Here is a 15,078-nt window from a genome sequence, read left to right on the forward strand (position 1 = left end):
ACGCGCTATCTCAGAGTGTTATGAGGAATGAACAGAGATACGGCTTGTTGCAACTCATTCTTCAGGGCAAGGTATTTGGAAAGAGAGGACCAGGGAGAAGAAGAATATCTTGGCTTCAAAACCTGAGAAAGTGGTTTAATACATCGACAACCAGACTATTCAGAATAGCAGCAAGCAAAGTTAGGATAGCCATGTTGATCGCCAACATCCGGAACGGATAGACATCGTAAGAAGAAGAAGAGTAGACGCGAACTCTTTTGCTTTTTCCTTCAATATGTTTCCTCTAATAGACACTTTTTGTCCTCTACACTGTCTTAGCCAAATCACCAGACTTTCTTCCAGACGAGGAAATTCGCCTTTACTAGTTCTTTTCCGTACTCCAGCAGTTTGAGCATAATTAATTTTCTCCTCTAGCTTTATTATGGTTGAGAGAATACTCAGAGGAATTTTAAATTATTTTGCAACATCACTGTTCTTCTCACCTTCCTCTACTTTTTGGATTAACTTGTTTTCAGCAATCGTCAAACATTTATACCTTCTAGGGCTCATGTCTAACAAAATTTTAATCTATATACAAACGAAAGAGTAACAGTAACTAATAACTAAACAAACCAATTCGTGAGAAGTGTGTCACAAATATGTAGTCAAATTAATCATAACAAAAACAAAGTCGCGTTGATACATACAATCTTTCGGCCTCTTTCTCTCTGCAACTTTGAATTGTCGATGAGTTCGAATTAATGCGTCGTTTTGTTATATAGCAATGATTTTTGTCGTTCGAATTGCCAAGTGCATAAAAATGTATTGATTTAGTTCGAAATATAAGGAGATTTTGTAGGGAACTCATGATAATTATGAACTATAGAGAGGTTCGAATTATCGCAGGTTTGAATTAACGCGACTCGACTGTAATACATTCCGAACTATATCTAATAATATTTTCCGAACAGACCTAATGTGTCCAGCAAAAACATCATTCACGGATCTATAGTCCGCCTCACCTTGACTTTGCAGTATAGGCTCTATGGCCAACTACGATGCCAAATTTTATCAGAAAACGGGTTAAAGAAAATGTGCGTATTTGTAATATAGTAAACATTAAATAAATTTAATATTGAATAGGTTTATGGAATTATATTATCTACATTTTATCACTGCCAGAGGTTCGAAAACACATTATTTTCGAAAGATACTTGCATGTGAATGAAATTAAAATAATTATGTATACACTTATATAATCTGTATAAATGTATTTAAGTACCTAAAAATTTTAAATCGTACTAAATAATTATACACGGATAATTATAATATTGTTATGTCACATAGCACAGGCCCTGATTGCGGCCCTGTACTTTGTGAAATCGAGAATTCCCTCATAGCGGACGGAAATATTTGCCTTTGATTATGAGCATTGGTGAATTGTTTTGTAAGGGATATCAATGACAAGCAAGGTATAGTTCGATGTTGATGTAATTTACAATTTGTCTTGAAAATAACTAAACTTAAATTACCACTTTGCTATGTCGAGTATGTATGACATAGCGAGCGCAAAAGAATATATGATTCTTCTAAAATTGCAAGATGGGGGGAAAAGGGGTAGAATGCGAAAACATAGAGTTGCTTCCAGTTTACTCCACTTAGCCTCTTCTACTCAAATCCGACTCTCACCTTCACGCTGGTACCACCTGTTAAACCGAGCAGCCCAACTGGAGATCTGGTATCCAACCCGGGTGGAAAGTTGGGTCGGAAACTGAGGAGAGCAGGTGAACTGGTCCTCCAGGTTGGGGGTTGGGTGTAGGGTTAACACCCCGACACCGTAAAAAACAGCATGTTAAGAGAATTCAAGGTAGTTTCAGTACTGACAATGATTTAGGATTATTCTCGTGGAATGTAAGATCCCTATACAGGCCAGAAGCCTTGCAGTAGTCTCATTAACAGTGTAGAAGTATATACGAGCGATATAATTGCACTTCAGGAAATGAGATGGTTAGGAAATAAAATTTAAAAAAAAAAAGAATTATACGATATATTATAGCTGCCATCCAACGGAACACAAATTAGGAACGGGATTCATAGTCAATAAAAGAGTAAAGCACCTTATAATAAACTTACAACCTCTCAACGAAAGATTATGCACACTAAGATTCAGAGGTAAATTCCTTAAATATTCAATAATAAATGCTCATGCACCAACTGAGGAGAAGCCGGATGAAGAAAAATAACAATTTTATGAACAACTAGAAAATATCATACAACATTGTCCTAGAAATGACGTAAAGGTATTAATAGGAGATTTTAATGCAAAGATAGGTAAGGAGAGGGAATACATGCCAACCATTGGAATTCACAGTTTACATGAAGAGTCAAACAACAACGGAACTCGACTAATACACTTAGCCTCCTCAATGAACATGGTGATTGCCAGCACATGCTTCAGGCACAAAGATATACATAAGGGAACATGGAGAAGTCCAGATGAGAATACTGTAAACCAAATCGACCATGTGGTGGTTGACGCAAGACACTTCAGCGACGTGATAGACGTACGTGCAAGACGCGGGGCGAACATAGACACGGGACCGTTACATACTACAAGCTAAACTAAGAGCTAGAATCTCCAATGCAAAGAGAGAAAAAGGAGTTAAAGAGGAGAGGTTTAAAGTAGAAGCGTTGAAGAACCCTGAGATAGCTAAGAGGTTCGAGGAAAGTCTCGAAAGCAAGCTGGAAGGCTGCACGGATGTTATAGTTGAAGATATTAACAACTATTGGAGGCAGTGTAGAGCCATATTGGAAGAAGTGGCAACTGAAGTTATCGGAAAGCAAAAACGTAAAAAATTATGGTCAGACTGGTACGATGAGGAATGCGCACAAGCTACGCAAAGAAAAAAATCAGGTATATAGAAGACTCCAAGGGCGAAGAACGAGACAAACAGAGGAAGAGTATAGGGAAGTTCTGGAAAAAACATATTATGAGTATGGCATTGATACGCATCACCTGTTTGTTGATTTTAGATGTGCCTATGATAGTGTTAAAAGAAACGCACTGTACAAGGCCATGATAGAATTCAGCATACCAGCATACTTAGTAAAACTGGTGAAAGCGACCCTCTCAAGAGTCGAGTGTAAAGTTAGAGTGCAGAAACGGAGTTTTCAGAAGGGTCCAGTCTCAGATAAGACTTAGGCAAGGAGACAGCCTATCGTACCTTCTATTCAATATTGCACTAGAGAAAGCGATAATAGAATCTGGAATATAAACCAGAGGAACTATTATTAATCGCAGCGTTCAATTACTAGCGTACGCCGATGTCATCGACATTATTGCAAGAAGAAAGGCGGACGTGGTAGAATCATTCAAGGCGCTTGAAGCAGCAACAAAAAGAATGGGACTAGAGGTTAACACTGTAACGCTTGCCGTGCTACAATAATATTACAAGGCCAGAATCGCTCGTTGTCGAAGAGAATTAGGGCGGGGTTATAGAAACTATATCGTATTTTAAATTCAAGCACAATTAGATAATATGAAATTATAATTTATTATTGGACGCCACCCCTGGTTTATCCTCAAAGGGGAAGAGCAAAAAAAAATTAAGATTTATTGAAAGTGTACAAGAAAACTATTCTTTATTATTTCTTAGCAATGAACAAAAAGAAAACATTAAAAGTTACGTCATCCCAAAGGGATTCCAAAATATTATTTTATGTTAACATTATCATAAACAAAAAATCTTTGTATCGTATTAAATTAAGAATTGGTTATAAAGAAAATGAATGTATATATATATATTAACCCCAAATTTCGAAATTTGTTTACATTGAAAATAATATAGTTATTTATCAACTAGGAACAATGAAGAAAATAAACCTTTAAATTAAATTAGAACACTTCACTATATTTTCATTTTTTTTGAGTTCATAATCATTTCTGTTGTCTTGAAAGTAGGTATAATAAAAATTGGTACAACCTTAATCTGCTCTGTTTCTCTTCTTATTTAATGTCACCAAATAAAGCATTGATTCAGCTACGTACTATATCAAATCACCACCATCCTAGATAAGAGGGGTTAGGGATTCCAAAAAAAAAGATACTGCTACTGGGCCATGATCTGGAATAACTCCATAGCAATACTATCTTGCGACGAGTATTAGAAATATAATAGCAGCATTATAGCCTCTCCAATAAGGGTCTCTGAATTGAGACCAACTTTGGAAACACGTCTTAACGGTTGGACGGTCTTAACAGAAAAAAGCGAAGCGCTGTCATGGCGCCTGAATCTGGAAATTGGGCGTGAGTGACAAGTTGAAAAATATGCTCATCTACCGGATATATTTGGGAATTACAGAAGAATCCTTGAGTCGACTACAGGTAGGTACTTGACAGATAGATGGGGCTATTAGTTTTATTAAAAAAAAATATAATCGAAATATATAATGAGTTTCTTTTAAATCTTTTGAAACGGTTACACAGCCCTCCCCACGATTTCAACTGGGTACCAGCGTGGAATCGGACTAGGCATGGTGGCACACCATACTAACCTTTTCAAAAGTGGGAATAGATATACGGAGAGGTAAGACAAACAGAATGGACAAATGTAGCTACAATCTGGACTCACAGAATCCTTCTTTCACAACTCACGTGGTAACAACTCAAAGATTTCAGAACAAAGCGAAACAGAACGCACAGAAATGACTCAACTATAAAAATGTAAACAAAAAAAAAATTGCATGCTCACTCTCAAAATGCATAGGGTATTTCACCTATAACCAATATCATGAACAAAGCGGAATAAAACAAAACATATCTACAAATCATTATTTGAGACCAATTGCTCGCATTCAATCGAAACAATATAATTAAGATATTATTATTTGAAATTTCATAAGTAATATAAAGCAAAACATACTAGTGTTGTCACCAAGATACAAAACAGATAATTTACTGCGTAGTCGTTATGAGACCTAACACAATAAAACACAAAAAAAATAATGTTATCGTTTGTTCGGAAGCGTAGAGTCTTTCATCTATGACTTAATCCACGAATAACATAAGGTAATAACGCAGCGCGTCATTATAGACACATTTAGAAATACACAAATAAAAGGAAAGAGTTACTAATAGTTCAAAATTGGGTACATTAAAGTTCTACAAAGACAAGCCTTAATAAGTTCACTGGGAGAGGTAGACATCAGAATTTCTGTAAGACACATCTATATTTAGAAACAAAAAAAAGGCTGATGTTTAGTTATTAGTATGACAACTAGAATTTGTGATAACTAACGTGTATCATCCGCCTATAATAGGGACAACATCGGTAGGTCAACTTCGGGTAGGGTTAACTTCGGGTAGGGTCAACTTCGGGTAGGGTCTAAATAATTCTAGATTACATAACTAAACAGGTATTGGAGAACTAAAAAAAGTTTCCTGGCGCGGGAGGCTGTTATTCTAGATTTATTACTGAAATACAATTATGAATGGCTTATCATTCCGACGAGTCAACTAGCGGGAATCCGCTTACTTCATCCCTAGCCTTCCTCAGTGTCTGGCCATTCAGAATATAGGATGTTAGACAGCAATAATCTTTTCAAACATTATTTTGGGGGGTTTCGAATAGAGAGTCGAAATTCGAAGGTCTTCACACTAAGAGTAAAACTTAGGCAAATGAACAGATACTATAATGAACTATCATTGGTAACTAGACAGAGGAATCTTGATATCTTTGGTATAGATACCAAAAAAAATTACTTGGATTTATAAATCCGTAAAATAAGATAAATTGAATTTTGTATCCACTTGAAGACAACTAAAGGTATGTACAATTTATTGTAATATAAACTAACATAAGCATAAAAATATCACACTCTACCAAGGCATTCTAAAAATAAAATGAGATTAAATTTTGCAAACACCCTTAAAATCAATATAGGTTCTTGGTCGGGGTAGCATAACTTAAGATCTCGATCAATACAAACTAGAGAGAGAATAATACCGAAGTAGAATAAGATAAGATAAAAATAAAATTTATGTCGAAAAGAAATACGACATATATACATATATATATAGACATATTGAACACAATAAATGATCAATATTAATAATAAAAAAGTAAAACAGTTCAACGAACTGGGGTGCGAGCCAAACTGAGTTGCTCTGGAGATCGACGTGCGGAGTCTCTACACTACTTCCAGAGGCTCGTCTCTTTGCGACAACATCTGAGATAAACAAAATTATTAATTGGAATAGGGATAGGTCCACTAATCCACTTGACTATAGCAGGATGCTCCCTGACTAATAGTCAACACCACCGACATAAAACAAGGGTTGTCGAGACAGCTCAAAAAAAATTGAAACGTGTCAACTTCCTGAAGGGAAAGAAGCATTAAGGGACAGATTTGCCGAAGCAAAGTGGTATTCAATGTACTAAGTACTAGGGTATCAGTGCCGTACTGACCCCACGCCAAAAAAATTTGGAAAGGAAACGAATCCTCTCCAGGATAAAGTTCGCGTTAGCGCAACTCTTCCTGTACACGGGCCACGGAGGGATTGAATAGTCGCTGGAGAAGGTAGCAAAGATTAAGTACGCAAAGGCGTAAAGGGAATCAACTAAAAAATTAAAAATTAAGAATGGACTAAACATTTTAGAAGAAAGGTATTAAAAATTTAAGAAAACCGATTTATTCGGTTTCAGACAAATCTGAATTATCCGACGAAACACTGACTTAGATAAATTTTAGGTCTGAATAAAACAAAAAAAATATAAACAAAAATCACATATTTACATGCAAAATTAAACTGGATGCTCGATTTAATGAATCGACATCAGGTACAGTTCGTTGGCTATTAGGCACAACGACCAATGGCAGATTTCTATAAATATGGCTCTAACCTAACCAAAAGTGTGGAACAGACCAGTGTTAAAGTTTCTGGGAGCGAAAAGAGGGATGCTTCCAGCTCAACAAAGGCGGGTGGCCAACTAAGTAGTTTTAGCAAGCTTCGCTATGGTTATCCACTAGGTAGATAACCTAAATAGCATCAAACAATAATAAAGTTGACTATGACAGTCAAGCAATGAGTGAATTTCCAACCACTGGTTGAAAATTAAACTAACGCAAAAGAAGAAAGGATGGCCAATAGTTCCATAAGAATATCTCTGGGATTGATCACAGAAGAAAATTTCCAAGCAAGAAAACTTCCAGAAGGACAAAAGAAGAAAATAAATCCAAACCGTTAATACACAATCTTGGAGAAGAAGAAAGAAAGGGGGTATATGGCATAACAAACCATAATCGATACACAAACAGTTTAGTCTAAAACTGTTGTTTCCAAAAGAAACAAAAAAAAATTGTAGGAGTCTTCCACGAAACAAAAACTTACGATAAGACTTAAAAGGAACGGAAGAATCATTACAGTCTTCCAAAGAAATAGAAAAATATTACAGTCCATCGTCAATAATAAAAAAATCATGATGTTGGATGTAACACACCACAACAATAAAAAAAGTTGAATAGTAAAACATTTTTGACACCTAATTGAATTCAATATGGTCGTCATACAAATCACAAAGAAATGTTTACCATTCTTTAGCAGAACTCTAACAGAGTCAAAATAATATAAACTTTTAATTCTCAGTGGGTCATTTACGGTAGTACCAGAACTATCTCAATTGTTAAACAAACGTGGTCTTAACGTCGACATAAAGATAAAAGATAAATTCACAATAGGCGGCAGCGGGTTGTTTCACCTCTGTATATACAAAGAGTCACAATAGACAACAGCAAACTACTTCAACCTCACTTGTACCATATCGTGAACACAAGATAATAAATGAAAGCTTTTGAGCCTTAGCCAAAAGTCTCAAAGCAAAAAGATATATGTGGTCTAATAAACTATTAGAAGACCGCAAAAATGTCAACGACAAAAAAAGAAAGCTGCTGCGTATACAACAGTCTGACATCCACACAAATAACTCAAGATACAATAATACAGGTCACGTGCCTGTACGTCCTACAGGACATCTCGAGAAAAGAAAAAGGTAAAACCACAAATAACAATAAATTCCAGTACCAAAAACATACTTCTACTACATCTGACCACACAAAGACATAAAATTAACATAACAGAAGGAGAGTAACAATATTTCCGCTCTATATTCTCAACAAAGACGCCTTAGGCAGAGAAAAACGAAGTCATATCATTACTTCCTTATACATTCAAAACAAAAGAACCATGGACTGTAAAATATAGAAAGCATTTTCCTTTTCAGGAAATAAAATTTTCTTTTCAAAGTACGAAAAAGTTAAACTATGAAAAAATAATTTTTTAAAATAAACGAAAAACAGATTAAAAAGAAAATTTAACAGATAACAGACTAAAAAAAACATATTAAAAACATCCTAATATCAAAGAACTCAACTTCAAATCCTCGAAAAAAGAATATTTCGCGTAAGTATTCTACACGAATCCAGATAACACATTTTAAAATAAGGTAGGTCGGGACAGCCTGTATATAGGTATAATTCCCGGCTGTTTGCCCGCAAATAAAAACCATGAATCAAGGTTAAGAAATAAAATTCACTTAATTGATTTTTCAAATACCGAACGCTAAGAGCCATTTCGTTTATTTAAAATAAACACATTGAGGAATATAATTATTATGGTTCCTATAAACAAAAGACTGAACTGCAAAGAAAAAGAATTGAGGACTATACAAATTGTCGAGACATATTAGCCGGAATAATTTCAAGGTTTCACTCAATCTAAACACTAAAAAAGAACGACGAAATATTATATTACTTACAAACGCTTCTAAGAAAAGGCCAGCGTTTAGATACCAAATCAATTATTTCATGAACGTAAACAAAATTTCTAACATGGAATGTTTATTTTTTAGACGAGTCTGTAAATACACAAATTAATATCGTTCGCATTAAGAATACCGACAAAAAGAAATTAAGCAGTGAATGTTTACATCACATCATTCCAAATACGTTTTATTTTGATCTCAGAAAATAGACGGAAATATTTCTACGTAATTTTACGAAGGACTAAAAACGATAATACATATAAATACTTTGCAAAAAATTCTAAAATAGTAGCAGTGTTGATTTAATGAAAAATTGGATAAAACAAATACACAATTTAACCAAAAAAATGGTTCAAAACATACAGACTTAATTAACCACATATACAGGGGGGTACAAAACAACTAATAATATTGAAAAAAACTCTGAAGATACAGGAATATTCAAAAGCCCCACACGCTGGGCGACATTTTGTAACGAAGGTACAAATGGAGCAAATCTAAAACATGCCCCACGTCGGAGGGCGCCATTTTGTAACGCTTGCCGTGCTACAATAATATTACAAGGCCAGAATCGCTCGTTGTCGAAGAGAATTAGGGCGGGGTTATAGAAACTATATCGTATTTTAAATTCAAGCACAATTAGATAATATGAAATTATAATTTATTATTGGACGCCACCCCTGGTTTATCCTCAAAGGGGAAGAGCAAAAAAAAATTAAGATTTATTGAAAGTGTACAAGAAAACTATTCTTTATTATTTCTTAGCAATGAACAAAAAGAAAACATTAAAAGTTACGTCATCCCAAAGGGATTCCAAAATATTATTTTATGTTAACATTATCATAAACAAAAAATCTTTGTATCGTATTAAATTAAGAATTGGTTATAAAGAAAATGAATGTATATATATATATTAACCCCAAATTTCGAAATTTGTTTACATTGAAAATAATATAGTTATTTATCAACTAGGAACAATGAAGAAAATAAACCTTTAAATTAAATTAGAACACTTCACTATATTTTCATTTTTTTGAGTTCATAATCATTTCTGTTGTCTTGAAAGTAGGTATAATAAAAATTGGTACAACCTTAATCTGCTCTGTTTCTCTTCTTATTTAATGTCACCAAATAAAGCATTGATTCAGCTACGTACTATATCAAATCACCACCATCCTAGATAAGAGGGGTTAGGGATTCCAAAAAAAAAGATACTGCTACTGGGCCATGATCTGGAATAACTCCATAGCAATACTATCTTGCGACGAGTATTAGAAATATAATAGCAGCATTATAGCCTCTCCAATAAGGGTCTCTGAATTGAGACCAACTTTGGAAACACGTCTTAACGGTTGGACGGTCTTAACAGAAAAAAGCGAAGCGCTGTCATGGCGCCTGAATCTGGAAATTGGGCGTGAGTGACAAGTTGAAAAATATGCTCATCTACCGGATATATTTGGGAATTACAGAAGAATCCTTGAGTCGACTACAGGTAGGTACTTGACAGATAGATGGGGCTATTAGTTTTATTAAAAAAAAATATAATCGAAATATATAATGAGTTTCTTTTAAATCTTTTGAAACGGTTACAACACTAGTAAAACGAGGTATATGAAAGTATCAAATTATATACAAGCAGCCCAAACCAAAGATCTAACGATCGGAACATATACTTTCGAAGGAGTAAGAGTTTATATACCTAGGCTCACAAATTAATCAGAATAATGCAGTAAGTGCAGAAATTAACAGACGGATATATTTGGCAAATAGAGCCTATTATGGCTAAAAAAAAATTTAACAAGCCTAGTTACAAAAAGAACGAAACTAGTGATATACAGAACTCTTATCAAGCCCATCCTCACCTACGGGTCGGAAACATGGACGATGACAAAGAGCGATGAGGAACGTTTAAGATGCTTTGAACGTAAAATCCTCCGGCATATCTATGGAGGAGTACAGGAGGGCGGATTATGGCGTAGACGCTATAATTTCGAACTTTACCGCCTGTATGACAAATATGATATTATTAGGTCCATCAAAATAAACCGGCTGCATTGGTTAGGTCACATAGAGAGAATGAATGAGATGGAGCCGCCAAAACATATTTATAACCAAAGAATAGATGGAGTGAGAAGGAGAGGCAGACCCAGAGTACGATTTAAGGATCAGGTGGAGGAAGATTTGAGAATGTTGGAAGTACGAAACTGGAAAGCCAAGGCGAAGAATAGGAGAGAATGGAGACTTATCCTTGAGCAGGCCAAAACCCACCATGGGTTGTGGAGAAAAATGATGATGATGAAAAGTGCAAGATAAATTTAATATAAAATCAGTTAAATTTAAATTTATATTAAAAAATAGAATAGAAAAGAAGAATATAATGTCAGTTAAACATAAATTTAAATTTATATTAAAAAATAGAATAATTATACGAAAAAAGTTTATTTGATATAATGTGGTTATTATGCATATCAATCCTATAATTGCTGATTTCTGTCTTTCTACAATGATTTTAATTTGATCTATCTAATGTTCGATTACAAATTCGTTTGGATAAAATTGGCATCGCTGTGGAAAAACTTTCATTAGAATTGCATTGCTCTATGTTCTGTGTACTGGAAATTCAAGGTGACACTGACTATTTATAGTCAACCTGGCAGCACTGATGTACCGATGAGCAATGGGATTTTTGAAATCTGATCAGAAATTTGATCGATACTACGAGGAAAATTCCCTTTCTTGTGTCTCACCTGAGACACAAGAAGGGAAGACAAAGAGCGTTAAAATGAAAATCACTAGAGCAACTAATGATTTGACAAAAGCTAGTAAAAAACGTGGAATCAAAAGATGCATGCAACGAAGGTGGCTTTTATAATAAGAACACAAATAAAAAGAAGCTTACCTGGAACTCGGCGTCCTCGCCATTTTCATGCTCTGTCCAGGAACCATCGTGTGTCTTTCGGGAAAAGACTGGCCTAAAATAGACCTATCTGGTGAACCATATGGATCTTTATTGACTAGGAGTTCTTGTAAAGTGCTGTGTTTTTTCGGAAAAGCTGACACATTCGATGGAGATGAGAGAGAGTGTACCAATGAGGAACTAGAACTGTTTTGGCTTTCCGGTGAAAAAGCCGAAACAGGAGTTTTGTATTTATAGTGGTCGAAGTTACCTAAAAAATATTTGAAACTTAAGAAGTTACTCTTGAAAATAAATGGAAAGCTTGGCGACAATACAACTTATTACCTTAAATTCTTTAGCAGAATGACAATGGCACAAATTAAATTACCATCATTAGTATTATACTGCATGGTTTAATAACTTCAATACTAGCGTAAAAAACAATTTATGGAGATGTAGATATTCTTATACCTGTTTCTTACATACTAGATTTACATAAACATACCGCCCTTCCGTACGCTGTACATCATCATCACCCAGCCCTTTGCGTTAACTGCTGAACATAGGCCTCCCTCATTTTTGTCCATTGAGCACTTTTCATCCAATTTCTTGACATTTTCTTGAGATCGTCAGTCCAACGAAGAGGGGGTCTTCTTCGACTCCTTTTGTCTAACCTCGGTCTCCGCTCAAGCAATCTCTTCGTCTGCCTTTCATCACTGATTAGGGGACGTGTTCGGCCCAGTTCTATTTCAGTGTGGCAATTCGGGAAATTACATCGGTAACTCCTGTTCTTCGTCTTAAATCTTCATTTCTAATTCGGTCACGAAGCGATATACTCAGCATTGACCTTTCCATTATCCCCTGAGCTATTTGCAGCGTTTCAGAAGTTGTAGCTGTCAATGTCAAATTTTAGGCACCATAGGTCATCACAGACAACACACATTGGTCAAATGTTTTACGTTTTAAAGAAATTCTCATATATCGCTTTTAAAGACGTCTTTGATTTTTCCATAGGCTATCCATGCTAGGTTTATTCTTCTTCGTAGTTCGAATGCTTGGTTGTCTCTTGTGATCTTTAATTTGTGTAAGGTATATGTATTTTTCCACCACAAATATGTTGAGAACCGTGATGTACATTACATGTCCCAATTTGTCAAGTATCTCAGGGGATTAGCTCATTGAGGATTCATTATACTCAGTTAAAGCTATATTCGTCCTGTTAAGGATGACTGGAGGTGCGTAGTGAGTTTTCTACGAACTATACTAAAGCCAAAAGAACGCAACAACAGTGTTCAAATTTTCCAAAGTGCGAAACATTTATTTACTTAATGTACAATAAGTTGATTCTAAAATGAAATATAATAAATATAAAAGTTGATTATAAAAGAAAGTAAAACGACGAAGTATGACATTTTACAGATTTTTAAATGTTGCGTTCTTTTAGCTTTAATGTAGTTCTTAGATAACTCACCACACACCGCCACTCATCCTTAACAGGGCCAATTACATACCATTCGTTAGGTATAAATATATTCAATGCCAATTTTCATATATTTTTCGTAATTAGATCAACGATTTTATACAGGGTGACGCACTTGAAACAAAACATGAGGTATTTTAGGGCAAATAATTAATTTCTTGGAAAAATCTCAGACCCGTTGAATTTATTTTCAAGGGGGATACTTATCAATACCCAGGCACTATCATATCTGTAGCATCCTAGGATGGAGTGACGTCACCCCTAAAAAAAATCTTAAATAGAAAGTTTAATATCATTAGTTTTTAGATTTTCTTTGGTTAGTACGGCTATTATTGTGGCTATAAGTTTGGATCACGATCAGTGGTACTAGGGTTCTATTTGAGAATCGAAGTATACTAGTCTGTTTCGCCAGTCATTCCGGTTCATTTCAACGATGACAATTTTTTCGCACCAATATTCCTTGTGTTCCCTGTGAGGATGATTTTCATTCGCTCTTCACACGGCGATCCTAGGTATCTATTTTTATGTTCCTCCAGATCTTAAAGTTATATCGCCTTATCTAGATGCCGCTTTTAAATATTGCACAAATTAGTCTTTTTAAAATATTTCGTTAACATGATTTGTACCTGTTTAGAAATAGTCTACGTTTCTAATACATATGTCAGCACTGTTGTCGTATGTCAGCAGAAATTGTTGTCGTATGTACTGTTACTTTGTGCTTAAGTTTCTATTCTGCAGGTATTTTGTTAATCTAAAGTAACACCCGTTCACTAATAGTATCCTTTTAATTATCTCCGATGAGAAAAAATGCCAATGAAAACTGCCATGTCTCCATAACATTAAGATGACCGTTCGATGGACTCAACCACAGGACCTTGATGTCCCAAACCATTTTTAGTAATATAGCAGTAGTTGGACCTTCCACAACTTCAGAACGTCTTACTTGGAAGATAAACTTCGAAAAAAAAAACAACATTTATGAAATGTTTCGTTTTTATTGCATGTCACGTCAATAAATGAATTGTGCTAGTGATCTACGGTCAATGACAACTACGATTTTGTCATTTGTATTTTTTATTTCTGTCAGTCTTTGTCATTGTGCTGTGATGACTCTACAGTGTTCCTAGAATCCAGTTTGCAAATTTTTACCAGTGTTTATAGATCCCTATCAGACTCAATTTCCGGTCTACTCAAGTTCTGTCTTTGGTCAGGCACTTCTATTCTCACGATAGTGACGATTTTACTATTTTTTGCCCGGAAAATATTTTTTGATTGCCAATTCTCAAGTGTTTACGTTAATATTAATTTTAATCAAGCAACTGTCGATTCTAAAAACATTTTTGTTACTTACCTGTAGGCACACTTGAGGGTAACTCGAGATCCCTGTGGTATAGTAGACCTTGAGGAAGGCAAGACGATAGAGGATTATTATTAAGATGGTGAGACATATTCTGAGAATTACCTTTTTCCAGAATGATATATGTATTTTCTTCGGGAAGCAGCAAATCGTCGAAATTTAGATCACCTGAAAATTGTACCTCATTATATGCATATCCTAATGTTATTAAAATTAAAACAATTACACAATTAGTTGCATTCTTAAAATTGTAAGATGATAAGTCATTATTTATTATTCATAATGGTACCTAATTATCAAGATTGTATCAATAGTAAAATTGAAAAACTTTGTTTGTAGATTGTTTATTTAGTCTTATCAAATTGAGGTACTTATGTTCATTTAAAATTCAATGAAAATATTTTTCTCAAAAATTTAAAAAGATAACCAAAAACATGGAGTGATCATTATTTACGATACAGATATTCAAGCAAAACGATTAGTGAACGTACCAATCCATCATATGCCACATCTATAAAATGCCACATTTTTTGAGGCAAAAACAAAC

At 34.7% G+C, this 15,078-nt stretch overlaps 1 protein-coding gene across 1 annotated transcript; it reads right to left on the bottom strand.

The window, feature by feature from the left end:
- Nucleotides 1–11,693: 11,693 nt before the first annotated feature.
- On the bottom strand, nt 11,694–14,712 carry LOC140431644 (uncharacterized). Its single transcript, XM_072519533.1, has 2 exons — nt 14,526–14,712; nt 11,694–11,965 (listed from the first exon to the last, which is right to left on the bottom strand). Exons 1-2 carry the CDS (start codon nt 14,620–14,622, stop codon nt 11,694–11,696), a joined length of 369 nt encoding a protein of 122 aa, XP_072375634.1. The 5' UTR covers nt 14,623–14,712.
- Nucleotides 14,713–15,078: the final 366 nt, after the last annotated feature.

The sequence above is a fragment of the Diabrotica undecimpunctata genome, unplaced genomic scaffold (genome assembly GCF_040954645.1).
Source record: "Diabrotica undecimpunctata isolate CICGRU unplaced genomic scaffold, icDiaUnde3 ctg00000883.1, whole genome shotgun sequence".
Lineage (NCBI taxonomy): Eukaryota > Metazoa > Arthropoda > Insecta > Coleoptera > Chrysomelidae > Diabrotica > Diabrotica undecimpunctata.

Excerpts from the sequence above, each read along its gene's own strand:
- LOC140431644 (XM_072519533.1), bottom strand. The coding sequence starts at position 14,622 with ATGTCTCACCATCTTAATAATAATCCTCTATCGTCTTGCCTTCCTCAA. Across the intron at positions 11,966-14,525 it reads ACCCTCAAGTGTGCCTACAG|GTAACTTCGACCACTATAAA; the intron begins GTAAGTAACAAA and ends AATATTTTTTAG.